The sequence below is a fragment of the Anser brachyrhynchus genome, assembly GCF_964034855.1.
Source record: "Anser brachyrhynchus genome assembly, chromosome: 1".
Classification (NCBI taxonomy): domain Eukaryota; kingdom Metazoa; phylum Chordata; class Aves; order Anseriformes; family Anatidae; genus Anser; species Anser brachyrhynchus.
In genome coordinates this window covers 128,412,693-128,439,472 of record NC_137694.1, presented here as the reverse complement: position 1 = coordinate 128,439,472, position 26,780 = coordinate 128,412,693, and the positions used below count along the sequence as shown (strand labels likewise).

At 36.1% G+C, this 26,780-nt stretch overlaps 1 protein-coding gene across 9 annotated transcripts in view; it reads left to right on the top strand.

The window, feature by feature from the left end:
* The window catches only part of CNKSR2 (connector enhancer of kinase suppressor of Ras 2), a 223,225-nt gene that overhangs the window by 137,765 nt on the left and 58,680 nt on the right, over positions 1–26,780 (top strand). For 7 of the 9 annotated variants that reach the window (XM_080587948.1, XM_080587945.1, XM_080587947.1 and 4 more), the window contains 5 exons: positions 136–225; positions 1,839–2,053; positions 22,382–22,430; positions 23,371–23,543; positions 25,588–25,661. In XM_080587948.1, coding sequence (XP_080444074.1) covers positions 136–225; positions 1,839–2,053; positions 22,382–22,430; positions 23,371–23,543; positions 25,588–25,661 — 601 coding nt within the window. The remainder of the gene's footprint in view (positions 1–135; positions 226–1,838; positions 2,054–22,381; positions 22,431–23,370; positions 23,544–25,587; positions 25,662–26,780) is intronic. The other 2 variants (XM_080587949.1, XM_080587946.1) reach the window with 1 other exon arrangement.

The window sequence follows — 26,780 nt, the reverse complement described above, 5'->3', positions numbered from 1 at the left end:
ACAGGCTATGCTAGATCCTCTTTCAAAAGCAGCACTGTAGAATAGCATCTTAACACAATTTCTTCTTTCTCTCAAAGAATGTTAGTTTAATACTGCATTATGGTGCATGATCTCAATTTTTTCCTCTGTTTCCAGGGAAACTAAGGCCTATTTCTATGCCAGTAGAATATAACTGGGTGGGGGATTATGAAGACCCCAATAAAATAAAAAGAGATAGTAGGAGAGGTAAGTGATCTGGACACACATCTTGTACAAGGCATTATGGGTTTTATCATGCTTTAAGACATGATAATATATAGTTCAAGCTCTCATTTTGCTGCTTGCTTAGATAATTGTTTAAGTGGACCTGTTTTAGGTTCTTCCATTATGTACGTTTATTTTTTCTCAGTGCCTCTATTAGGACTGAGGACTGCTCAACCAGACAAAAGAAAGTCATGATTGCAAAATCATGCAGTTTGGCTTAACTTCATATTGGCATTTCACTGTTTCAGCTGTTCATTTTGAAATTGGCCTTATTTTTTTGTAATACCAGAGGACAAAAATTCATAGTTATTACTGTTATATATTGTTATGCTTAAATGGGAATTATATTAAACTTCTCTGTCTTCATGAGTTTTTTGTTGTTGGCAGTGATGCTTATTTTTGGATGAAAAACATTCTAGAGAAGTATGGTGTTCACTTCAAAACCATAGAGGATAAGTTCTTCAAGCTCTGTTTTATGAGACTCAACTGTGCAATTTCACATACAAAATGATAACCTCTAAGCTAACTGTTATTTCTCGGGAGCAAGATGTTACAGTGATGGTAGATATTTCCATAAACACATTAACACACAATTTCAGTAGGGATCAGAAAAGGAAAGTGTTAGGAATTAGTAGGAAAAGAATATGAGACAAATCAAGAAGTATTCTTGTGCTGCTGTGTAAGTTCTTGTACATGCTGGATATGTGTGCAGTTCTGGTCTCTCCATCTCTTAAGAAAACAAAACAACAGTAGAATTGAAGAAGGTTCAGGGAAGGACAACAAAAATGATCAGATGTATAGAGTGGCTTTCAAACAAGGTTAGGTTCAGTAGGCTGGACATCATCAGTTTAGGAGAGTGTAGGAAGGATACAATAAGGGTTTATAAAATCTTGTATAGAATCAAGTAGATAGGTTTGTCACTGCTTTTTCTGAAATGACCTGAGAGGCATCAAAAGGTTCCATCAGGTGCTGGTTAAAAAGAAGAAGAGCTGGCTCCTCATACAGTTTTGGTTCAAGCTAAGGAACCTAGTGAAAAGAGCCTGTGAATACTAAGTGTTTACATGAATACATGGGAAGATCAGACAAGTTCATGAAAGGCGTATCTGCTAAGGTTTCCTAAATTCATAAACATTGCTTCTGTCTGAGAAGATCCCTCAGCTAGAAGCTGATAGATGCTAGGGAACATATGGATGATTCAGTGAACAAGCTCAAGTTACGTGTAAATGTATGGCACTGTAGTCAAGCATATTCAAAACCTTTTTTTTTTTAAAAAAAAAAAAAAGAAAAGATTACAGAGATAATAATGTGTGCCATTGTTGATTTTTGAAAACTTCAAGACATTTATTCTTCATCTTCTTTTCCTTTCATTGTCAAAGAAACCGGAAACCTGTAAGAATCATGAATTTTCCCTACAAAAAGATTCATCATTTTCTTCTTATATACAGACCAAAGAAGCAAATAGATTTTGTTAATGAAGTGGTCTTGAAGACTTAAAATTGACAGTAGATCTTAGCAAGAGTATTATATGTTTTGTAAGGGGGATTATGATACATAAAAATTTACAGTAATATTTTGCATTACTTTTCTTTCAACAGAAAATTCATTGCTTCGCTATATGAGCAATGAGAAAATAGGCCAAGAAGACTACATGTTTCAAAGGAATAGCAAAAAGGATACTGGGAAAAAATCGAAAAAGAAGGGAGACAAGGGTAATAGTCCAAGTCATTACTCATTGTTGCCTAGTTTACAAATGGACTCGTTGAGACAAGACGTCATGGGCACACCTGGACCAGAGACCACTTTGTACCACGTGAGTAAAAATAACATTAACAAAAGTTGTTGCTCTATGTTTGTGATGAGAGACTGTCTTATTTTTATAGTTGCGTTGAAGCCTTTTTTGGATTGCTGCTCTTGCACTGATTTTTGTTCTTCTGAAAAAAAAACTATATCCCAATGAAATATTTTAAAATACTTTAAATTGCTGTTACAAATGTAGGATGGAGAGCTATAACTATGTTTTATCTTCTGTAAGTAGAAGATGTTGTGTTTGAAATGGAGTGTGGTATCTCTGTGTTGACTGATTTACTGCTGATGGAAAGGGAAGAAGCAGCAATCTGACTGGCTGGAAAGCTTCTTTCCAGCATCTATGTCACTGCAATACGCAAAGTTGCATTAGATAACCCCTTTGCTACAGGTATTCAAAAGGCAGGAAGACTTGTCTTTGTTTTTCCTTTGAAGGAAGAGACTCTCTAACACGTGTAATTGCTCTTAACATATAGATCTTAATAACTCAGATTTGAAGGAAGGGATTCTCCTGACTATGATGTGAAAGGAAAATACCAGTAACTTGCTAGTTTTTGACTGTGTTGAGAAAATGGGGATTAAAGGTCACAACATATTTTAGATATGATATTGTGTTCATCCCATAAAAGAATTTATGTTTTCAGATCTCAATAAAAGTTGTCATTGTAGAGTAATACATGCATTGTAGTTGTACACCAAAACAATAGAAATAACCAGAGCTACTTTCATAGAGCTACCTTCATTCTCTCTTCAAAGAGAATGTTATTTAGATTGCCAGTGTCTAAGGGAGGCAGCAGTTGGGCTTGTCAGGGACTTTGCTGTGAAAAACTGGCAGGTGTAGCTTCACTCTGAACCTGTAAGAGACAGGTAACTTCTCTCTTAGAAGCGATATAAAACTGCTAGAGATTACTATATTATAGTTGGTGTAGGTTAGTTGAAAGTAATATAGCTTTTTTATTCCTTTAGACCATTTCAATGGTTGGTCCACTGGCTTCTAAAACTCCTTTTTGCACTAAAGTGGATAAGTAAGTCTGATAAATTTCAGAGATGTCATTTAGTATTAAAAGTAGGTACTTGTGGTGTACTTCAATTAGATCAGATTCCCAGATGCCAGAATGCTATTGGCTTTCTTTTTTATTTATTGTAATTTATGGTGATAAGCATTTTTTCTCACATTACTATTTTCAATAGCTTTACACTCTTTTTGTAAGTTGGAAATCTCGTAGTGGGGAGATGTCTATTTGCAAAGGCAAACTGATATGTGGTTGCCTAATACATGAGGCAAAGTAGTTTGCAAGTGTCACAAAACTGCCATCCTTGCAATGCCTGCTGTCCTTTCTATAAGGAATCTAATCTAATCAGTCCAAGAGATCTTGAAATCAAATATTTACAGAGGAAAATAGAAAAGTTATTTGTGTAACATAGTTCTTCCACTCTGTAAAGAAGAGTGTGGTAAATTCACAATACTTTTCACTTTTTGAGAGAATACTCTCCTCCAACAGCATTTATTTGTTAGTACGTGTTAAATTTCTCACACTGCAATGGGAGAAAACTTTTTTAAGGTGTCATCTTTTTTTTTCCTTGCTCACCTCTATTACCTCAGTTTCCATATTCTGTATAAATAAATGATATACAAATGAACTGTAAAATTCTTCAAAATTCTTGTGTGAAATTTACTTAAGAGTAGCAAACTTAGAATTAAGAACCAATATTTTTCATGTAGGTTGGATACCCATCTGCAAAATACACCTTAAATGTTAACCCCACAAGTTCCACCACCATATGATAATAATTATTGTGTTCTGTTGCAATTAATGGATGGCTCTATGATGCCATTAAATCTTTAGCATCATTTTGCAATTTTAATGGGAGTTCAACTACTTGTAAAAATAAACAAAGGCTGTTTGTTCTTCAAAATGCAAATTGGTATTGATCTGTTAATTGGGTTTGAAGTGAAATGTGTAAAGTAAACAGAAAGAGGAAGCTTGGGCCATTGATTTGTCCTCAAGAGAAATGGGAAGGAGCTCTTCACAAAGCATTCACAACCCTATAATGTCCTATCACTGGAAGCCAGCCGGCTGCCACCATGCAGTGCAATACGGTTACATTTTTATGGTGGTGGCACCCAGGCGTACTGCCATGAGAAACCCTAATCTAGTTTGCAGAAGGGACTACATGTCTTTGCCACAAAGCAGAGCCTATTTACACTCTGGTCTGAAATAAGCAAACATAGAAGGGATTGCTGAATATACTGTAAAAGTATAGAGCATAATAATTTGCTTTTCAGAATTTCTGTTACTAATGATAAAGAAAAGAATAGGAGATAAATACAGAGAGAACTAATAATTGCTGCAGATGAGCTGAAAAACAAGACTATAAGGAGTCCACACCAGCAAACAGGGGTTTTGTAATAAATTGTGCAGATTTTTTTTTTTTAAACTTTAAATACACAGTTCAATGAGCAGATAAGGAACGAAGTAATACAGATAAACCCCAAGGAGCTCATGTCTGACTGTAGTATAATTTTATGAAATTATAGACAACAAATAGGAGAAGGGAAACATATTTAATGTTTAAATTTAAAATAGTATCTTGGAGATTGCTAAACATTGTCCTATTAGAAAATTTTGGTTTTATTTTTAACATCAGCTACTTAGTTTTCACAAAAATTTTGACTACCTGGAAATGGGAGCTTCTGGATGAGCATGAGTGCAGTGCAAGAGGAATGGTGGTAACTCCAAAAACTGCATTAATAGTAGTGAAAGAGTTGCTGTAGATGAACTTGAACCTATCTCCTTGGCAGTGCCTAAGTCATTAGTATTAGGTCCAACTACTAGAGAATACCATGCATATTAAGTGGCTACAATCCCTGGTGTCTCTTTATGTTAAAAGTTTTCACCTGTTAGTCTGTTTACCTGGCTTTTATGTCCAATCTTAGATATAGCTGTGCCTTTGTCCTCTACGTTTACGGGTCTTTTGTTACCAAATTTTATCTCCCAGTGTAGAAACTGACAAGTTCTAATCAAATCACTTTGTAGCCTTAGCCTTCTTTTGCTTAAAAGAAATAGAATATCCATCCTGGATTTGTTATCAGAGTGTTTTCACATCCTTTCGTTATTCTCATAATTCTTTCAACTCCTCATTTTTCATCCCAATGTATCCTAAGTATCTTAAATATCCTTCCTAAAGTTTGTATGCCAGAACAGGACATAAAATTCTAGGAGCGAACCAGATAGAAAGATAATGTGTCCTTCCTATTCCCACTCACTGCCTCTCTTTTTAAAAATTTAAAGGACTGTTTACCCATTTTAACCATAGACTTGGAATAGGAGCATGTTTATTACCTGGTTTTATTTTTTACTATTATATCACTTTTCCAAATCACTGATTTGCAAGACTGATATTCCCAATCCAGTTATTTAAGTCTTGCATTCTTTGTTCTTGTATGCTTGGTATGTTGAAACATAGAACTTCTTGGGTGCCCTTGCTGAATAATCTGTGATTCTGAAGCAGCCCCAAGCACGAAATATCAGAGAGTAAGGGCTCTGGGTCCCCAGGTGTGTCTTTGTGATTCCCCAGTCTGTAGCATGGAGTACTGAAGCTATAGCAGTCTGGGGTCTGCTGTGGAATGGAGCTTCTGAAACCTTTGATTTGAAATGATGGAAATTCTGTGTGAAATTAAACACATACACACACTTCGGTGTTTTTTTCTCTATTTTCTTTTCTCTTTCTCTCTCTCTTTCTTTTTCTGAATTCCCTGGAACACAAACCATGCAGCTCACTCAGCATTCAGATCTCATCCATGTCTTTCACCAGTCTTCAGTTGTGTGTTACCTTTATTCAGTAATCACTTCATTCTTCTTGAGTCTCTTAATATAGATGTTAAATAATTTTGGATTATTCAGTTAATCATGAATTCCTATTTACAATTCCAGGTCTCCTTCCTTTTGAGTTTTGTAGCCATTTACATGTGCAGGCTGATTACCTTTTTAGCTGTGGCAGTTTTCTGCAGAAAAGCAGCTTTTACAATTACGCTGACTTCAACTCCTTGCTTCTACTGCTTTTATAAATGGCTCTGAAAAGAAAAATCTTTGATCAAAAAACTACCCTGGTGAATTAAATTACCACAACAGAAGTGGTATGTTTTTTGTCTTACAAACAAAGTGAAGGGCGTTAAAATTTTTTTTGCTGTGGTAATTTAGAAGTGCGTGGTTATTGTTTATTTGCTGAAAGTTGTCATCTGAAAGATGCCAGCTGATTCAAAGTGTGTTTGTTATATTCTGAAGTGATCACAAGAATATGGTAGCCTATCATTTTCTTGAATGTCAGTATACTAAATTTGCATAAAATTACTAGTTTTAGGAATTTTGTTTATGTCATTGACCTGCATTGACAATCAAAAACTCTGGTCAAGGGAGCATTTCAGTTATGACCTTGAAAAGTGAACTGCATCTAGCTATGTCCACTGAATATAAACAGTATAAACTGATATAAACAGTATAAAAGCAAAATAAAAACTATATTGTATTCTCGTGTCTACTTACAGTATTTTTAATCCTCGTTTACAAAATCTCTTCACCACTTTGCTTTGTTTTGTTCTCCATTCCAGAAAACACTTCCAGCATACATTGATATCTTGCCAAGTTGTTGTTTTTGCATTATATTTTTCCTCCTCAGTACTGCTGAAGAACTACCAACACAGAGAGTTAATGTTTTTTATTAAGCCAAGGCAAACTGTTTGAGCTGCTGCTAATCTAGTGTGCAAGCAGGTGTTCAAAATGATCTATTGTTGTAGATACAAAATGGTGCAGTTAAAATTGTCTTGGACCTTTGGGGCACAAGAGATGAAAGCTCTGACACATGATTATAGTTTTTTAAGTTCATTATATTATTCTGTATAGGAATTTCCTTAGTGCATTGTGCTTTGTTTTTGTTACAGAAAAATAATATAGTTATTTAGGAGGGAGATTGTGTCATGAGTCAGAAGAAGTTCTGCATCAAGTTAATAATAATAAGCTCCTTTCTAGATTCATACACCTTTCTGTTTATCTAGAAACAACACTGCTATGGGAAGAGCAGGTTTGCAGCCTATAGCAGGGGGTTATACAAGAAAAAGCAACCTTGCTTACAAACTTTTTCCCAGCCTACGCCATATTACTGCCCTTCTCCCCTGACCCCTCCTGCCTGCTCACTTCTTTGTATGTATTAAACAATACCTGATGACTTACTTGTCACGGGAAAAGCAAACCAAAAGGTGTTTTAAGCTTCTCATTTTGCAGATAACCAGATAAAAATTGTTTAACCCAGGAACTACAGTAATTTTCATGGTCATTTTAATTGTATGTGAAAACAGTTAGTTTAGTAGCAAGATGTACAATTTAAAGATCACACATCTGGAACCAGGTGGTTCAGGAACAGGTGCAGGAAAGAAATTAAGGATTTGTTTGAGAGGAATTTTGCTGAAGATACTTTTCAGAATCATGTACATATGTATACATGCATTATCTTTAATATTTCGGTTTTAAATGAAGAATAAAATGAAAGTAATCAGTATTTTTTTTCCTGCAAATTCAATGAAATTTATACATATTCAGCAAACTTACTTTTCTCCTCTTTAGGAATATACAATTATCCACATGGTTGGAGTGCAGCTCAGTGGCTCTTACCTCATTTACATCATTTCAGTACTTGCTGGAATAGGCACCTACAGAGATCCAAGCACTCTCCTTTCTACTTTGCCAGTGAGGACACTGAGGCAATGCATGTAAGGGATTTAGCCAGGGTCATAATTTCAGGCTCTTTTTCTCATGAGGTTGCTGTAACAGTTCAGCCCGGTGGGTTTGCTCAGTAGAGGTGGTGGGTCAACATCTGTCTGAACCCACAGAGTTCAATTGGTTGCAACAGGGATCTTGTTGAACCTACCGTAAGTGAAGAACATTTGTTTATGAGTCTGTTGTAAAAATCAGTTTTTAGCTGATAATAAATTGGAAAGGAGACAGCAACTTTTAAGAAAAATAACATCTTTTCTACTTAAAGGATGCATATTTCCAGGTATTTTAGTTTCCCGCCCACCCCTCCAGAGAAAAATACAAGAAAATGTTTTTAAAAGTTCAATTCAAAATGTATGTATTTGGATGCTCTCAATACAGAGAACAATTTACCTAAAGTTCCTAATTTTGAAAACTTTAAAAGCTATCTCTTCCTAAGTGGTTGATTTTCTCTTAATCTTCCTACTCCTCCCTGCAGAAAGCAAAATGAGAAGGTACTTGAACATGAAGTACCTCTGTTTCTTTTAATAAAAAATCTTGAATCCAATAGGCATGTATTTATGAAACCTTTTAATTGTAGTATACAGTAGCTAGCACTTAAGAGACTGCAGAACATGTGTGCATGAGTTCCCTAATAAAATTTTGCACAAGCTGCCCATCAATTTATTGCAGAAGACTTCTGAATAGAAATGGCATCTAATAAGCACTGTATAACAGAAGGCAGTTTACAATAAATAAATAGAATCATAAAACAGAAAAACTAGCAGTTAATTATAATTGTATGCATGACAGTATTTAAAGAATTTCTGTCTGATGACTTTTTGTTATGGATATTTGTAATTAAACAAAAATAAGTTTACAGAGGAAAAAAATTGAAAATGCAATTGCACAGATTTTAAGTAGGTGTCAGAAATCTATAGTGTCTTTGTACCACTACAACAGATGGGGTTGGTACATTTTCTCCTTCACAGCATTTGAAGTCCAACTATGGTTGTGTTTAAAAATGAAGACTCCCTCTTCCTTTTTATTCTCCATTTTCACAAAGGTGTATAATTTGACTAGCAATTACTATAGAATAAAAGTCTAGGAGTTGCTATCCAAGTCCAGTTTAAATTAAGTGCATAGTGAAAAAATATTTTCCATCCGTGTTGCCAGGATTTTTCTTAGCATTCAAATGATCATCACTTCTTCAAGGTCTTTCATCTTCATTTAAATACTTATATTAAAACAATTCTGAAAGTTGCATAATTTGACTCTGGTCAAAATTAAACACTGGGATATCCCTCTCCGAAGGTGACTGGAGCATTTACTACATTTGCATCTTCTTCTGTAGGTAATGCTGGTCATATTTCACTTTATTTTTTGCAGTCTTATGAGGACGTACAAGAGCATTTTGGCCTGTCCTACAACTTCAAGTCCTTGTTCATTTTCCCATCAATGAACATGGAACCAGGAAATAAAGCCATGCCAATGTCTAGATCCATATATGTGGAAGTGGAAAGAGCTCATCATTCTGCAGTAAAAATAGAGCTGAGTAAGCATATGCAGTTATAGAATAATCTGGTTTGGAGTTCTTTAAAAGTCTCCAAGGCTATTCAGAGGCAAAGGTGCTCATAAAATGCTTCATGTAGTACAGTGCAGGGAAGAATACCCAATCTTGCTGTGGCATCGTGAGCACCTAGCTTGTATCCATTTCTCATGTCATCTTCCTCTAGTATAAATCAGCTGTAGAAGGCCTTCTGCTCTGAGAAGCAACTGGAAAGAACGGCAATTAAGTATCACTAAGGGGATAATGAGTAAGACAAACAGAATGGAAAGTTCTTATCTAGTGTATTCACGAATGTGAAGCGCTGTCATGTGTCAAAGCCACAAATGTCCTACTAGCTGTAGGCAGATATGAATGCCTAGGCACATGTTCAGTTTTTTTCAGTTGAAGACTCATGGTTTTGTGCATCTGATTCAGACAGAAGAGCAGAATTTGTCATGTTCTCAAGCTAGAACAGTGGTTCCAGCCTTTGGCTAGCTTCTGCACTCCTAAAAGAAAGTATTTAAATGTTGCTGTATGTCCTCCTTTTTTTTTAATGCAGCACTTTATAACTTCCTTTGTGTTTATTACGTTAAATACTGTGGCCAGCAGGCCTAGAGCAATGATCACTCCTTTGTCCTTGACACTGATGAGACCATACATCCACTATTGTGTTCAATTTGGGGCCCCTTACTACATGAAGGACATTGAGTTGCTTGAGCGTGACCAGAGAAGAGCAACGAAGCTGGTGAAGGGACTAGAAAACATGTCTTACGTGGAGTGGCTAGGGGAACTCGGGGTGTTTTGTCTGGAGAAAAAGGGGCTGAGGGGAGACCTTATTGCTCTCTACAACTACCTGAAAGGAGGTTCCAGTAAGGAGGGTATCAGACTCTTTTCTTATGTGATGAGTGATAAGACACGATTTAATGGTCTCAAGTTGTGCCAGGGGAGGTTTAGATTAGATATCAGGAAGAATTTCTTCATGGAGAGGGTGGTCAAGCATTTGAACATGCTACCCAGAGAAGTGGTGGAGTCCCTATCCCTGGAAGTATGTAAGAGGCCTGTGGATGTGACACTAAAGGACATGGTTTGGTGATGGGACATACTAGGTCAGATTGATGGTTGGACTTTGTGATCTTGAAGGTCTTTTCCAAACAAAATGATTCTATGATTCAGAAAAATGGTAATTATGTCATTGCAACTAATTCAGGAACTTCATCTAGACCATGAGTGAACAGTGTAGCATATAAAACAAACAAAAATGGTGAAACAGTTAAGCAATAAGAAAAATATGCCTTACTGCATAAGGCAGTTGAGACAGTTGGAAGTGATTGGGCTAGCCATAAGACTGTTTCACTAAAAGGTGAATCTAGGTATTCCAGCTGGTTTGGCAAAAATCCTAAGTAAATCTTCTTTTATATTTCTGAGGCAAAAGGTAAGAGAGAGAGACAGCATATAAATTCTTTGCTAATAGAAGATGGCATTGTATTATTTTTAGACTAGCATGATCAACATAGAGGAACAGAGGAACCTCCTGGGTTTAGTCCTCTACCGTTGCAGTTAATCACCTTCGTTTAATCCTATTCAGAAATTTATAAAACTCCATATTCAAATAGGGCATGAATTGTTGATGATAGGATAAGTAAAAGGTGGTAAACTGTGTGAATGATTGTCTGGTTGTCTTAATTCCAAGAAGAAATGTTGGAGAAAGGAGAGGAAAGAGAACAAAATTACAATTAGTCTGCCAGCAGGAGAAAGTCATCACTCCTAGTGACTTTGCCACAGAAAAAAAACACGTGTCTCAGAAAGCACTATAAAGTGCATTAGGATAGCAGGATAATTCAGGCTGGGAGGGACTTCAGGAGGTCTCTACTCCAGTCTTCATTTTAAAGCAGGGTTAGCTCTGAGGTCAGACCAGGCTGTTCAAGTCTTTGCCCAGTTAGGTCTTGAAAACTTCTAAAGATGGAGTTTGCTCATGGCCAACCTGTTCCACTGTTCGGCTGTCCTCATGGCCAAAATAGTTGGAGGTGAGTGATAATACAGAGATTTCAGCAATGACTGAAAGAATAGTAACTTGTCCAGATTTAAGACATAGTTTCTGTTGTAATATCACTATTAAACGAAAATTATATTGTGAAAGTGTCTCAATAATCTCACGTTTGTTCTGCCAGTTCTAGATTCTCACTCCTTTGAACTCAAGCTTTAAGAAAGTAGAAGTGCAAGTACAGCTTCTATACTGACTTCTGTTTAAGCACTTTGTTTGTCAAATTGTAATATTTTGTATTCTCAGGAAGGAGTGCTAAATTATTTTAATTATATGGAATAATACCTGTATTCTTCCCAAGGAGTATTATCGTTGTCACAGATGAGAGAATATTTTCAGATCTGTATATTTTTTCTCTTTGAAAGGATTAGTCAATACCATGAGTTTTCTCTTTTTGGGGAACTGATTGCTGAAATGAAATTTGAAGGTGTTGGATATGGGAGATTTTATATCTATTTTCATATACTCTGTAATTTTTATTAAAATTCAGAATTGCTATTGCAGCAAAGCAAAACACAGTAGAGATTGGTTTATAGGTCATCATGAAGCACAATTGAACTCCTCTGTGGAAAAAAAAAAATATCTGTTATCTTTTTTTGCATCTGAGCATGAGTGAAAAAAATGGCCTGTTATAATTCCTTTCCATGATGAAGCTGAGGAATTCTTCAAAAGTGAGAGAATTACTGTAAAGGTCATCTAGTCCAGCTCTGCCAGTATAGATTTATCCCCTACTACATATGATATAATGCTCTGAAAGTGTAATTTTACATTGTCAAGAGATGTAGATCTATCGACTAATAAATCTCCCAGCTCAGTACATTTCCTAATTTCCTTTCACATCCCCATTCTGTATTTTTTCTGTTATCTGTTTCATTTAATCATTCCTTGTTACATCCTACCTTTATTGTGTGATAGAAGACTTCTACCTTTGTAGGTAGAAGGAATTAACATTGTTTCTACACCAGTAATTTATATTAACTGTAGTTGATACAATCACAATAGCACAGTTGAGAGATTTTTTAATGCAAAAAAAAAGTGATTTAGTCCCTTGGTCATTCCCCTTTGATAAAGAGATTAAGCATGGTATATTGTAGCAAAGAAGTGTAAGGCATTGTATAGAGTGGACTCAGCATGAGTTATTACTGCAATATGGTGGGGAATGTCACATCTATGGGAAGTTACGTCTGGGTCTTGACTTCTCAGCTGTCTCCCCTCTGTACTCCTTTTTGCAAAAGGAAAATATCAGGATTATGAAAGCAGTGGATCACGGACATTGACTGGCGTGAGTCATGAAATTTGACATTGTAAAAATCTTATACTCTGAATGGTGAAAATGTTGTTTGAATTAAGGGTGAGCAGATACACATTTCAGAATACCATTTGATCAAAATGCTTTGACAGGCAGCACAATTGTCTCCAAACCAGTGATTTTTCAAAGTAGTGGTTTTGACTCAGCAGGAGTCTCTGCCCCATTCCTCTGCCCCACTTACACGACGGTGGTCCCTACGAGCCTAATGCTGACAGAAAATGTGGGAAGTTGTATGGTTATACTAGGAGGAAAATGGCTCTTTGCAGCAGTGTGGCTCCTGAACAGAAGCTATTTTATAAGATGTTTCTGTTTTACTGGAAAGAAGTACTTGTTGCTTAGTGCCTGATCTGTGAGTCAGTCAATCCATCTGTTACTGTACTGTGGAGGAAAAAAACTTCATATTCTTCATATAGCAATAACTGCTTTTTGTCCACTTCTGAAGTATTGTCAGGTTGTCCTTAGTAAATAATGTTTCTAACACTAATGACTGCTGACTTTAGAATGAAGTGTAAAACTAATTTTGTAAGTTGTTTTGTACCCATAAGGTCACGATGGCCAACATAGAATTAAAAAGACCTAATATTACCTTTCCCCACCTTCCGAGAAGTGCTGTTTCATCTTATGTTCAGAGGAAATCTCACTAAATTCCAGCAAGTTATGCGACTTTTATCCTGCAATGGACTGTTATTTTTTTACCTTAATTCATAGATGCAATCAAACTGTTGGGCATGAGTTTTTACAGAATGTGCAATGGCTAAGGTACAAATTACTCTTTCCCTCATTTCCTCATGGAAACTTCCACTCTGTTAAATATTGTGTTATTTCTAGGTAGTCAAGAGCTACCTGGATTCAGTACTGATGTGTGATTATTACTACAGCTAATACTGCAAGCTATTCCTGGTAGCATGGTGCCACAGATAAAGAGGCTGAAAGCACTACTTTCTGGAAATGTCATTTTAGTCCTGAAGGGTACAAATGCAGGGACATCTCCAAGCCTTGGAAATGATTATAATGACTTGTCCTTAACAGTAATGTAACCAGTAGATAACGTTTTCTCCTGATGAACAGTACAAATATTTCATCACTGAAAAAGAGCAAATTTGGCCTTGTATGCTTTGTCTTCTAAAGATGATCAAAAAAGCATTTCAGTGACTGTCTTGTGTATCTTCTTTGCTAATACTGCTTCTTTCACACACACCTATGTACTCATTTCCTGTTTCACCAAAGTCTTTGTAACCTCCTAGCTCTAGAAATGTACAATTTTGTTTTATTGACTTTTTTCACCAAAAACGTAATACTATTGAAAGTCAAAATGAGTTTTCTGTTTCTTTCACTGGAAGAATATTATGCCTGAGTGCTAACAGAGACTTGTAAGAGTTTATATTCCTTGAAGCGGTTCTGCCCTCGTTCATTACAGGGTACCTACATCCACTGCACCTTTCTCTGTTGCACAGCCAGACTGAGCAATAGGAAAGAGAGATCATGCATAAGGACATACTCAGAAGTGTTGGTAACAGCTCCTGCAGAAGCAGCTGTGTATGTACTCCTTCTACAATAAGCATCTAGGTGTAGGGGGCAATTGAGGTTTGTTTGACTGACTGATGTCTGCTGGAGGAACAACACTGAAGGGCATAAGCAGTCCATAATGTTTTTGGAGTACACATGTGGTGGGCTCTTCTCACTGATGAAAGGACAAGAGGCAATGGACAAAAACTGAATTACAGGAAATTCCATATAAATATACGAAAAGCTGTTTTTACTGGGAGGATGCTTCAGCACTGGAGCAGGTTGCCCAGAGAGTTTGTGGAGTCTCTGTCCTTAGAGATATTCAAAATATTATATTAGAGATATATTAGATAATATATTAGAGATATTCAAAACCCAACAGGACATGGCCCTCAGCAACCTGCTCTAGGTGACCATGCTTTGATCAACAGGAGACGATCTTCACAGGTGCCCTCCTTCCTCAAGCATTTTGTGATTCTCTGACTAGTCCTTTCAATTCAATAAAAGATGAATCTGGGAATTACTGGGGAGTAGAAATAAAAATAAAGGGTTCAGTACTATTCTGTACTGGGTTATGATTAAGTTTCTTTTTCCTTCTTAAATGAATGCAGCAATGACCACAATGGATGCAGAATGGAACAACTGATGCAACTTGGACATTTGCCATTAAATAATACATAGTTTCTGAAGCCTTCCTAGATTACTTACTGTCAATAAAAGCAGCGTGGGAGGTACAAAACTTACATGTTTCAGAGTAGATGCAAAGCAGAAGAATGATCTCAGAATAAATTATTCTAATAAACAGCACTTGTCTAGCTGAACTTTTCATTCTCATTTGCTTCAGGCAGCTATGACAGTGCTTCAGTCCTTGTTCTGTTGGTATAAAAGACAGTGGAGGAAGATGTTTGATCATATCAAAATCATTTAAATTTTATTATTGTCCAGAAGTTTTACTGCTTCAGTATTTCAGTTGGAGAGTCCTATGGCTTAATGGCTAAAAGCAAAAACTTTTCCTGGTGGTAGAAATTAGGACAACGATATAATTTTCTTGATATGGCCTGAAGATTTAAAAAAAAATAAAAATAAAAAAGTTTAATTTGCCTAAGTTTTGCATGTGTTGTGCTAACAACTTTGCACAGACTAGTGCAAAACATCCCTTAAATGCAACATTTACAACAGAATACACCAACATTACATGAAAAAGTTGGGAATGGGAGAATGAATAAGAATCCCTCAATAGAGAAATCTGTGCTTACTATCAGATTTCAGACAACCACAGTTCTGTCCTTAGCTAGAATATTCCTCTTGGAGAGGCAGCTATAATAAAAGTTATATGATTAGATATCTTTGATTTTATCAACCTTTGTAGACTTAGTAATAAGGAGAGATTCCTGCACAGGTGATATAACCGTATCAGGACAGGTATCTAGAAAGTGGGCAGCTTCAGTGTTGATGGCCACGTTTAACAGTAAAACGGTCTTTAGCATGTTTCTGTCAAGACACATACTGTTTATCCTTGCAGTCACTAATAAATTGCATGTGTTGTGATGTCATGGATGGAGCTCCAAAAATACAGGAACCCAGTCAGAACTGTAATTATGCGTGATAAGTGGCATAGCCATGTACTGTAGCTCTTATACTTCCTAGATGCCTTTCAAAGGCTTCTGTGGGAAAGGGGGAGAAGGAGTATGAATAGGAATAGAGACATGAGTTGTCAGTTAAATGTAAAAAAAATCTTGTTGGCAATGGACTTTTTGACTGCTGCTACAAAAGCTATTGCTTTACCAACTTTTGCAAATACGCATTCATTTGGTCTTAACATTGAAAGACCTTGCAAAGCAGTACTATTCTTATTATATTATATGTTATTATAGTAATTATTTTTCTTATTCTTAAGCAGTACTTATTTTCGTACTGAAAAAGTAAAAGTAAGGGAGGAGGAAGAAAACAGGAAAACATACCAAGCCCATTCGGGGATCCATTCTTCCACTGACTGTTAATGTGTCTGTGCCTCACAACCCATTTGACAGGACCAGTGATTCATGCTTCTGTCTGAAGTACCTGCCATTTAAAAGTACCTGCCATATAAAATATCCACAGGATATTTAGTAGAAGGATTCTGGCTTTTTGACATTTTGTTTGTACTACAAAACTTCAAATTTAAAAGTCTGTTCATATATAATGTTCATACTGTGTTTTAGTATTAAATGTCTTAGCTAGAACCTCAGTGAATGCCCAGTGAATGTCCTTTTAAATCCAGCCATGATATTTTATTATAGAGTGTGCTCAAGAGCACAGAGCTGTGAAGGGAAAGAAAAAGTATGCGTTACCAAAGCGCCAAAAGATCAAGATTTGATCCAATAAATTTTGCTTTGGGGAGGCGAGACTGAAGGTTTTGGGGCATTGTTAATCAACTGCGATGTCTTTTGCCTGTAAATCACTTTTGATTCCAACTTGCTATGGATTTATGAATTACTCATGTATGATGACTGTTTTGTGATCAGCTTGTGACTTGAGTTTAGGAAACATTTCTGGCTTTCCTTTCATAAATTCACCACTGTGCTTTTGTATTAGATTTTCTCTCATATTGGCCATCCCATTTACTGTATTTGCATTTTACCTATCCCTGCTTTTAAAGGCATTTTGTAAACTAGAGCTCTTGTAATGTATTAAAAATACTTTATTCGCAACTTAGTGCTACTTGATGCCATTTTTGGCAACTAAATAGTTTGTAGCCACAGATAAGTTAGACAGTGTTGAATATATGAGAAGTTCAAAATCCAGAATGCAAATGAAAAATGAACAAACAAGCAGCAAAATGTAAGATGAAAACAGAATACAGTAGGATTTGTACAGTCAGATACAGTTAGTGAATACAGGAATAGTAGCATATCCTAAAACATCCCCCATGACCTGACATGATTAGATTTGCCAAACTCAAATATTTTTTTGCAGATATTCTTTCTTTTAGCAGTCCCTGAAGTCCAGTCAATACACAAAACAATCCTAGATAGGATCATAAAATTATTAAGGTTGGAAAAGACCTCCAAGATCATCTGGTCCAACTGTCCCCGTACCACCAATATTACTGCTAAACCATGTCCCTAAGGACAACATCCAGCCTTTCCTTTAACACCCCCAGGGACGGTGATTCCACCACCTCATCAATAAAGATATTAAAGAAGGTGGTTCCCAATACCGACCCCTGGGGAACACCACTCATGACTGATCACCAGCTGGATTTCACTCCGTTCACCACCACTCTCTGGGCCTGGCCGTCCAGACAGTTTTTAACCCATCAAAGAGTGTACCTGTCCAAGCCATGGGCTGCCAGCTTTTCCAGGAGAATAATGTGGGAGACCATGTCAAAGGCTTTGCTGAAGTCTAGGCAGACTACATCAACAGGCTTTCTCTCATCCACCAGGCGGGTCACCCAGTCATAGAAGAAGATGAGGTTGGTCAGGCAGGACTTGCCTTTCATGACCCCTTTCATGAACCCATGCTGACTGGGCCTGATCCCTAGATTGTCCCGAATACATTGCGTGATTGCATTCAAGATGACCTGTTCCATCACCTTTCCTCGCACCGAGGGTAGACTGACAGGCCTGTAGTTCCCTGGGTCCTCCTTACAACCCTTCTTATAGATAGGTATTACATTAGCAAGTCTCCAGTCATCTGGGACACCTCCGGTTGACCATTTCCACTGATAGATGATGGAAAGTGGCTCGGCAATCACATCATAACTTGGAGAGCACAGACTTTCCCCATTCCACTTTTTAGTAGATTCTCTGTTGAGTGTTATTTCAGCTGTAGGTGACAGAATCACAGAATGGTTGAGGTTGGAAGGGACTTCTGGAGATCATCTAGCCCAACCCCTCTGCCAAGCAGGGTCACCTAAAGCACATTGCACAGGATTGCATCCAAACAAGTTTTGAAGGAGAAGGAGACTCCTTCAGAGAAGGAGACTCCCCACACTTCCCGGGCAACCTGTTCCAGTGCTCTGTCACCCTCACAGTAAGCTGTGTAGTAAGTATGTTTCATCTGACCCTTAGCCTTGATAACTGATTCCTTCAGAGAATTAACTCACGCCTCATCTTCTCTCTCCTATGCCAATAAAGTCCTCTCTGGGCTCAGCTTCAGCTCTTGTTCTAAAAATAAAAATAAAAAAAAATCCTTGCAGATGCCCTGTGTGGATTCAGCTAGCTTAAAGACCTAGCTGACTATAATCTTTTTGCTTGTTTTGAGAGCTAACATAACAAGAGGTCAGTACTTGGCCTTGCTGCAAATGAAAGAGTTATTTATTGTGAATGCAATTCTATTGCTAATTGGCAGCGGGTTTCAATCTTCCTGAACTCCCAGAGGTCTTCTGTCATGATACCTTTGTAACAAAGTCCTTGAAAACTATGTTTTGCATAAACATATGTGAAAATGATTAATACTACCTGTCTTTAGCTCTTAATGGAGACTAAACAAGATGGTGAACAAAAAGATTTAGCAAAATGCCATTGTTGGGAATACATGACTATTAAGTATGAGTTGTTAACAGTGATGGGTAGTATGACAATAAGTAGCCTTGAATTTTTCCCCTTTTTCACTTTTCATCTCCAAAAATTTTGGATCTCAACCTACCAAGTACAGAGAAACTTATATACGGTGCATCAACACTGCAAAATCAGAACATTGTCAATGTAGTCAAATTATTGAGTGTGAGAGATTGATCAAATTGGCAGCACCAACTGTCCTTTTATTTTTTTTCCAGATACTGACTTTTCTATCTGCAGCAGAAAGTTACAAGCTACTCTGCTCAAACTAGAGCAAGTTATCTTAGAGTGACAAAGAGGAACTGTATGACTGTAAATAGTTCCTTAATGTCTAAACTTGCAGCTTGAGAAAAACTGGTTTTGACTTGAGCTTTAAAAAAAAAAAAAAAAAAAACTAATAAAGACAACTGCTGTTTTCCTTCCCAATCATAATGAGCTCAGATGTAGGTAAGAGTTGGAGATTGTTATTGCCATAATCTGGTACTCTCTTCCAACTTTCCAAAAATGACTAAGTGGAGAATCCCTGAGAAAAATGTGAAGAAACAAATAACTGAAACAAGATTTTAGGAGCCATCAGATTTAGCACTATTCTCTGTGGACAATACAGATCTTCAAAGAAATTTCAGTTGGTGTCTTTTGTAGTAAAGCTACATATTCCGTAACCATCAAAGGGTCCATTTAATTATTAGAATATATATATAATTTTGGACATGGATGTCATATTCTCTTGGTCACAGACACACTTATGTTAGCTCTTAGAGAGGCTTTTATATAAGTATTAGAGGAATAGTTTGACCCCAAGTATTTGGACTTCTTCCTTAGATTCTTGAAGTTTGGTAAAATAACCAGTTCCCCCAAATCAATTGTTTTGATAACCATTTGTTTTCCATTTGTCTTCTACTTTTATTTTAGGTATCAACTGTAATAGAAATTTTCTGTCATCACAGCTTATCAAATATCCATCTCTATAGATAGCAGTTTTGCTCTGATTTAATATTGATACTGGAAGATCAGTTGATTAACTTTCCTATTTGTCATGAAACAAATAAACCAATTGAAACTTAAATTATTTAACACTTTTATTTAAATAAGTTTTCCAAATAGAGAGCTATCAAATTACTGCTAAGTAGTTCATAATAAGTATTCATATTTTCAGGCTTCTGAATGTTAATGACTTGCTTTCAGTTTTGCTTCCCTTCTGATCAGATATGCAAGTGTCTTGGTACTAATCAAGGAGCTGAAAGCAGATTTTGAGGATGAGAGAAAACCTGATAGTCTCATTTCTTGAAAGCTTTCTGCTGTATGTAGTACGATGCTGATGTGTGATTATGTGCCTGCTGATTTTGCTATGACATCTATATGTGATTATTTTTTTGCTAAAGGAATAAATGCAGTTACAGGTTGCTGGTGACCTCTTTTTTTAGCATGAACCTCTGCCTGGAAATTTTTGACTCTACAGTTACATTACTATGATATAATCCTAAAAGCATGGAGAGGTATACCCTAGGGCAGATTGCTATTTACACCCGTGCAGGTTTCTGATGGGCTTTCAGAACTCTGTCAATCATTTTGAAAAGTGTGAAAGTAAATATAACCACATAGCAAGTTTGGTAATGAACAGTTGCAGGAACAGAGTAACTGTTATGACTCTTGAGTGCATAATGAAATCTCCAGTGGCTGATGGGATATGCAGCCAAGCCCTCAGAATAGGTCAGACAAATACCATCTAGAAGTAGGCTAGCACCTTTGTCAAAATAAATAAATAAATAAATAAATCTGTTTTCCTCTTGAAATATGTATGCTTTGGAGTCTGCTCATAGTGCAAGCAAATATATATATATAAATAAGATTTTCTGATACTCTTCTTAGTGTACATTTGTCAGAGGGTTTAGTTTTGGTATATTTTTAAGTACAACAAGCTCAAACAACACATATTACAGCATAAAATGATTACATTCAAATAACTGAGGCTCAGGGTAATCAAGGGTGTTTTCCATCAAGTGTTATCTTGCTTTTGGGTAATGGAAAGTATTTGTATTTTGGGGCAACTGGAAAACATGTCATTCAGAATATGAATAAACAGTTGCCAATTTTCTTCAGGAATGAAAGTTTCCATTTGGGTTAAGAATCTATTTCATCTTTTCAGTGGCAGTTTTTTTCCATTTTATTTATTATTTGGAGTTACTAACAACTTTCTTTAGTATAGAACACTGTTTTCCGTTTACTTTTATTTTTGCTTTCAGAATTAGTAGGCGAGATGAATTCTTGGAAACTGGGACAAGATGAACGTGAAAACAGTTGCTCAAAGCTCAGGTTGTTTCAGAATCAAAATGCTTGACAGATGCAGCTTACCAGGGTTCAGTGTGTCTACTGAGTCAGTTAATTTCTTGATATTACACTTAATTATCATTGTATTGCTGGTAATTTACCGCCATTAACATGTTAGTATCTGCTGCTTGGGAATGCTGCAGCTGTGCGATGAGAGACATCCCTTGGAAGCTCAACCTCAGCCTCCTGCATGTGAGCTTAGGTGCACAGGAAGTGGGGAGGAGAAAATGAAAAGAAAAGCAGCTCTTTAAATTGAAAAGAGTAAGGTGAGCTGAGGGTTTGTTTTATTACTTAGGAACAGGATTCAGGCTCATGGGGCTCTCAGTGCTATTGCTTAGATTTATTTTTAACAAATGGCAGAAAAGCTTTGATATTTGTATTGATTCGTGGTAAGCTAAAAGGTTTTAATGCTTAGTCACTATAATGTGGTCTTTTCTTAGTTTCAGCACAAATACATTTGTCTAACTATACACAAAATTAAAATTCAAAACAACTAAAAAGGTGTCATTAAATGTCCAACGTGATTAATTACAGATTTATTTTTTTTAATTGACTGGAGTGATGGTGATTATCTGCCTTTGTATTTTTTTAACGGAAATAACCATGAAATGTGTTACATGCATTGCCGTTTTTAATGTTAGGATCTTAAAGAAATAATTTCCATCCTATCTTATTTCCAAGGCAATGAGTTGGTTCATGGAAGTGGATCAACTGGAGTGAAATACTTTTAGTCAAAACCTGGTAAAAAAGTATAATATATATATATGGTTTCAATTTCAAAATATTGATTTGGAAGACTTCTTCCCAGTTGTGATTTACCAGAATTTTATTGTTATCTTTAAAAATATTAGACCTGTTTCTGACCTAAATATCTGATGTCCCAAAGACCATCATACCACTGCCTTCAAACCTACATTAGGCAGTGAACTAAAGCAATTATATCAGGAAGACCACAATTAGGCCATGTATTAGAAATGCAAGAGCTACATAGCTTCACTGTCATAGGAAACACAAAAACATTCCATTCTTATTAACAGAATGAGAGATTTTATAGAGAAATTTCAGTTGTTAATGGCAGACTAATTTGTGGCCTATTTTAATATTTTTCACTGTGTGCTTTTGCTTTACAACCTTAAGAACATGTTACCTCTTTATGACCAAAGATGCCAGTTTTCTTAAGCCTAGAAGGCTGTTGGTTGAAAGTGTTAAATGGTGATGACTTTAGTGTTCGCAACATTGCACTGCTTTTATAATAATCATATGGTTGAATATAAACACTCTATTATCACTTCTTTTGTTTTGATTTTCTTGTAGACATTTCAGCAGTCTTCTCTACAGCAGAAAAGTAAAAAGAAGAACAAAGGTAAAAATTAAATTTGTTTTGATGTTATTGGTTGGAAGGGAATCGAAAGCATGAGTGTGTACATATGCCAATACTTCAGAACTATGTTAGAACAACTAGAACTTGTTAGCTCCAATCAAAAGTATAGTTCAGTTGAACACATATTGAGTTCATTGAACATCATATTGAGAAGCTGTTAGTCCATTACCAATGTCTCATAATATCTTCTTACCTTATAAGCATATAACTACTGATTTTTTTATTTTTTTTTAACATGTAGACTGTAGTATGTCTCGGGGCCAGGGCTGTTTTTGCAGCTGTGTGAGTATAACGTGTCAGTGCAGCCATTGCTCATTACCTTATCTGTCTGGTAATTATATCACAATAAACTGTTTTCCTTTGATGTAGAAGTACAAAGGCCTTAGGAAATGTTTAGCTGCAAAAGAAGGTACAAAGAGAGATTCCTGAATACCCATCAAGTATTTACATAGTTTTATTTTACAAGACTATTAAACAATTAGTAGCTAGGTGTGAAAGTACATGAATTTATATGTTGTGTGCTTTCATGTGACATGAAGTATTAATTTGTTGAAAATTATAAATAACCATTTTTCTTAACTTAAATATCTTGCCTTTCATTCCTCTATAACATCTCTTTCTGTATTGCTTTTTTTCTTTTTGTCTCATCTATAGAATATGAGCTCTCTGGGTTGCTGAACCTGGTTTGTTTGGGTTTGCTTTGTTGTTTGTTGTGTTTTTTTTGTTGTTTTGTTTGTTTGGTTGTTTTTTTAAGGTATTTTGTGGCCCAAATAAAAGGTTTGTTGTAATTTAATAATGGCATATTGAAGTTGAAAATTTTAATTAATTTTCTGAAGCAAGTATGTAGTGCTTTATGGCTACCTGGCTTGTTGACTTAGTGGACAAGCCAAACACTTTCACATCAACTCGTTGTCATTTTCAGCTCCTATTCCTGGTAAAAGCAAAAGACGGATCTCTTGTAAAGATCTTGGCCGAGGAGACTGTGAAGGCTGGCTTTGGAAGAAGAAAGATGCCAAGAGTTATTTCTCCCAGAAATGGAAAAAATATTGGTTCGTCCTGAAAGATACATCTCTCTATTGGTATATCAATGAAGAGGTAAGCCTATATGCTTAATGCTTCATCAAATCCCCTGTGCAGTGCTATTGACATGGTTTTGTGGAAAGCCAGTGCTTTGAGTGCTTATATATGCAAGAAACTTTATTCACCCAAATAATCATACTGATGTTAACTAATTTACCATTAAAGTCTAAGGAGATTTGGTCCTTCAAATTCACCTTTTACTACAAGCAGAAAAAGCATACTTTTCAGTGTCGTGCTCTCACCATTTTAGAATAAATCTATCCTCAAACCATTGAAAGGGAAAAGGTAGTTATTTAATCTTGTCATTCAAGCTTAGTCATGAGAGTGTAAACTTTAATGATGTGCTGTCTAGTGTTCCTTGTTTATCTGTGCCAATGAAATCATCAAAAGCTCTGGCAATTACAGAAGATGCTTTTGTTTTTTCAGTTGTGTTCTCCTGTTGTTCCTTCTTTGTATATTTGTTATGATTTCAGTGCTTATGTACATTGAATTTAGGATCTCCAGAGCAGCCCAACTGAATTGTGTACAGCTTTGATTGTACAACATGTTTTGCTTTGTACATGCTTATCTATATCAGCTTTAGTAGAAAAGTCTTTTGCCAGTCAAGTAGAAAACTTTAAAATTAAACCCTGCTAGTCTCATTAGTAAGTATCCTGAGGTAAAATCATTGCCAACCTGTGAATGGACTTAGTCTTGGACTGCCTTACTTGTTATTTTAATCATTTGTTATTTTAATTTTGCTTTTGTGCAATTTTTTTAAAGTATTTTGATCCCAGACTTCTCCCTGTGTAGATAGAAAGCAAGTTGTACCACAAGTAGTTACTGAAGCCTGTTTTCCCACACACTCATTGCATTTGTGCCTTCATCCCAGCTTCGGATCAGTAACCCTGACTCCCTCCTCCTCATCTTCCCTCCTACAAGGTCTTCATCAGGGCAGAAATTCATAGCTACAAGAACATTGACTGGTCACCAGTTGTGGCTAGTGGGTCTAAGGAACCATTGAGTTGCATGATGCTCTCCCTTGGAGAGGGCAGTGGTTTCTCTGTCTCCCTCCTGCCTCAGATTCCCTTGACTTTCTGAGACTGTTATTTTTGAGACCTCAGCTACCTCACCAATGGATTTTTTTTTCCCTTAGGCAACCATGCAAGAAAAAAGAAATAACAGATTTATTCTTTTTCCTTTTGTTTTTAAAGTACCTGCGAACTCAGTACTTCTTACAACCTTGTACCTCCCACAGAACAACTCCAGTTCCAGTTTTATATGCTAATATCTGTCATTTATTTATTTATTAGAAAGCAAATAGTCATATAGACTGCATATGTAACATATATTACTGGAAGATTCTGAGAGCACAAGATGTAATTCTGTGGAATTCATTAAAATACAGTTGCGTTTTCTGCAGCTCCACTGTCATGATCTTGTATTAATTTCTTATGCAAAGTTATGGACAGTCAAATAAGAGAGTCTGTGGTATTGATGTATTAGTGGCTTAAAATAATTTTCTCAATTTGTGAAGAGTCAAGAAAGATTGAGTATCTGATAAAATAAGCTGTGTGCAAGTCTTGAGAGGGGAGGTAGGTCAGATGTCTTCTTTATGTGCTAGAGAGAGATAACGGTAGCTGAAGAGATGTCATATATCCTAGCTGTGATATTGTATAAAGATAGTAAACCACACACATTTAAGTCACTTTTTTTCCCCCTATTTCTTACAGTACACTGCATTTCTGCTTACTAATTAGTCCATTCTCCCCTGAAATTAACTAATTACAGTAACTAATTGCCTAAATATATTTGGTCATTTTGTATATTTTCAAATGTTGGTTCAGCTGTGAAATTGTTTGAGAAAACCAGGTATTTAAAATTGTATTTTATACCAAGGGATCTGTCTTACTACTTTGGCAAAAGTCCCAGTGAATTCTGTGGGAGGTTTGCCAGAGCAGAGCATACATCGGTATTCCTTATGTAAGAAGCAGGCAAGTGAAAATATCCTTAAGTTTTCAGTATGTATTTTTCTTTTCTGACACCTTAACAACAGTACTATTTAGAACTATCTTTGCAGGATGAAAAAGCAGAAGGATTCATCAGTCTACCTGAATTTAAAATTGACAGAGCTAGTGAATGCCGAAAGAAATAGTAAGTATGCTCAAAAGTAATGCAGTGATACAATAGGAACAATGATACAATAGAAAAAGTGGAACAAAGGACAAGGTTATCCCTTTAAACAGTGACATAATGGACTTTGTTACAAAGATTATTTGGCTATATCACAGAATTAAATCATACAGAACAGTCAAATACAGTATTTGTATTTGGGGTTGTTGTTTTTTATCTGAAACCTTTAAGCTCAAGAAACCATCCGCGCATGCACACACACACACAAAAGTCTCCAGATTCATGTCCAAGCATCCATCTTTTATGTAACTCCAAATTAGTTTGCATAATCTTAAACTGTGCTGACACAGTATGTCAGTCCCGAGGCAGAGTAAAACAAGAGAGTGACAGTTATTTTCTCTTTCTGGGGTATGAACTAAAGCTTTAAAGTAACTTTTCTTCTCACCTAGCTGTATTTGCTGGTGTCCGGGTTTGCACCATTGCATGAACCCATTCTTCATTTAGATGCAGGTGCAAGCATATGTACTGACATGATAGGTGCATTCTCTCACAAATGTATTTTTAGAGTGAAAACTTTTTAAGTTGCCTTCTAATGGTTCTTATTGTTATTTGACTGAAGTTTATTGAGGCTGTAGAATCCCTGAAAATTGTACAGAAAAGCCATTGCAAAAGTAAAACAATATGACTTATAGTATGTACAGTTATAAAGAAGAGACTGACCTTGTATCAGTTTGTCTACATAGCTCTGCAGGATGATCTCTGCTCTTCATGATGATTTCATAGGGCAGAAAATAAAATTGCCTTTAAAAAAAAAATAAATATCAGCTTGTGTTTATTGTATTGTGCCCTGTGTCCTTGGGCTATGTTGCTGAAGTGCTTCATTTTTATGCTTTTTGGGGCAGCAACATAAACTCAACCTATTTCTCAGAACTGCACCCTGCTTGAATTGTTTTTTTGTTTTTTTTTTTTTTTAACTTGGTAGTATTTGCTAGATAGTAGTATATAAAATGTGGTTGTTAAAATTCCTTATCTCTTGGGTGGCAGATGAAGGGAAAAAAAAAAAAAAACACTCTAAGAATTCAGATGACAAGTGCTGTAACAACTTTAAGCCAAATTTTGCGTCTCAGTAACTTGATGTGT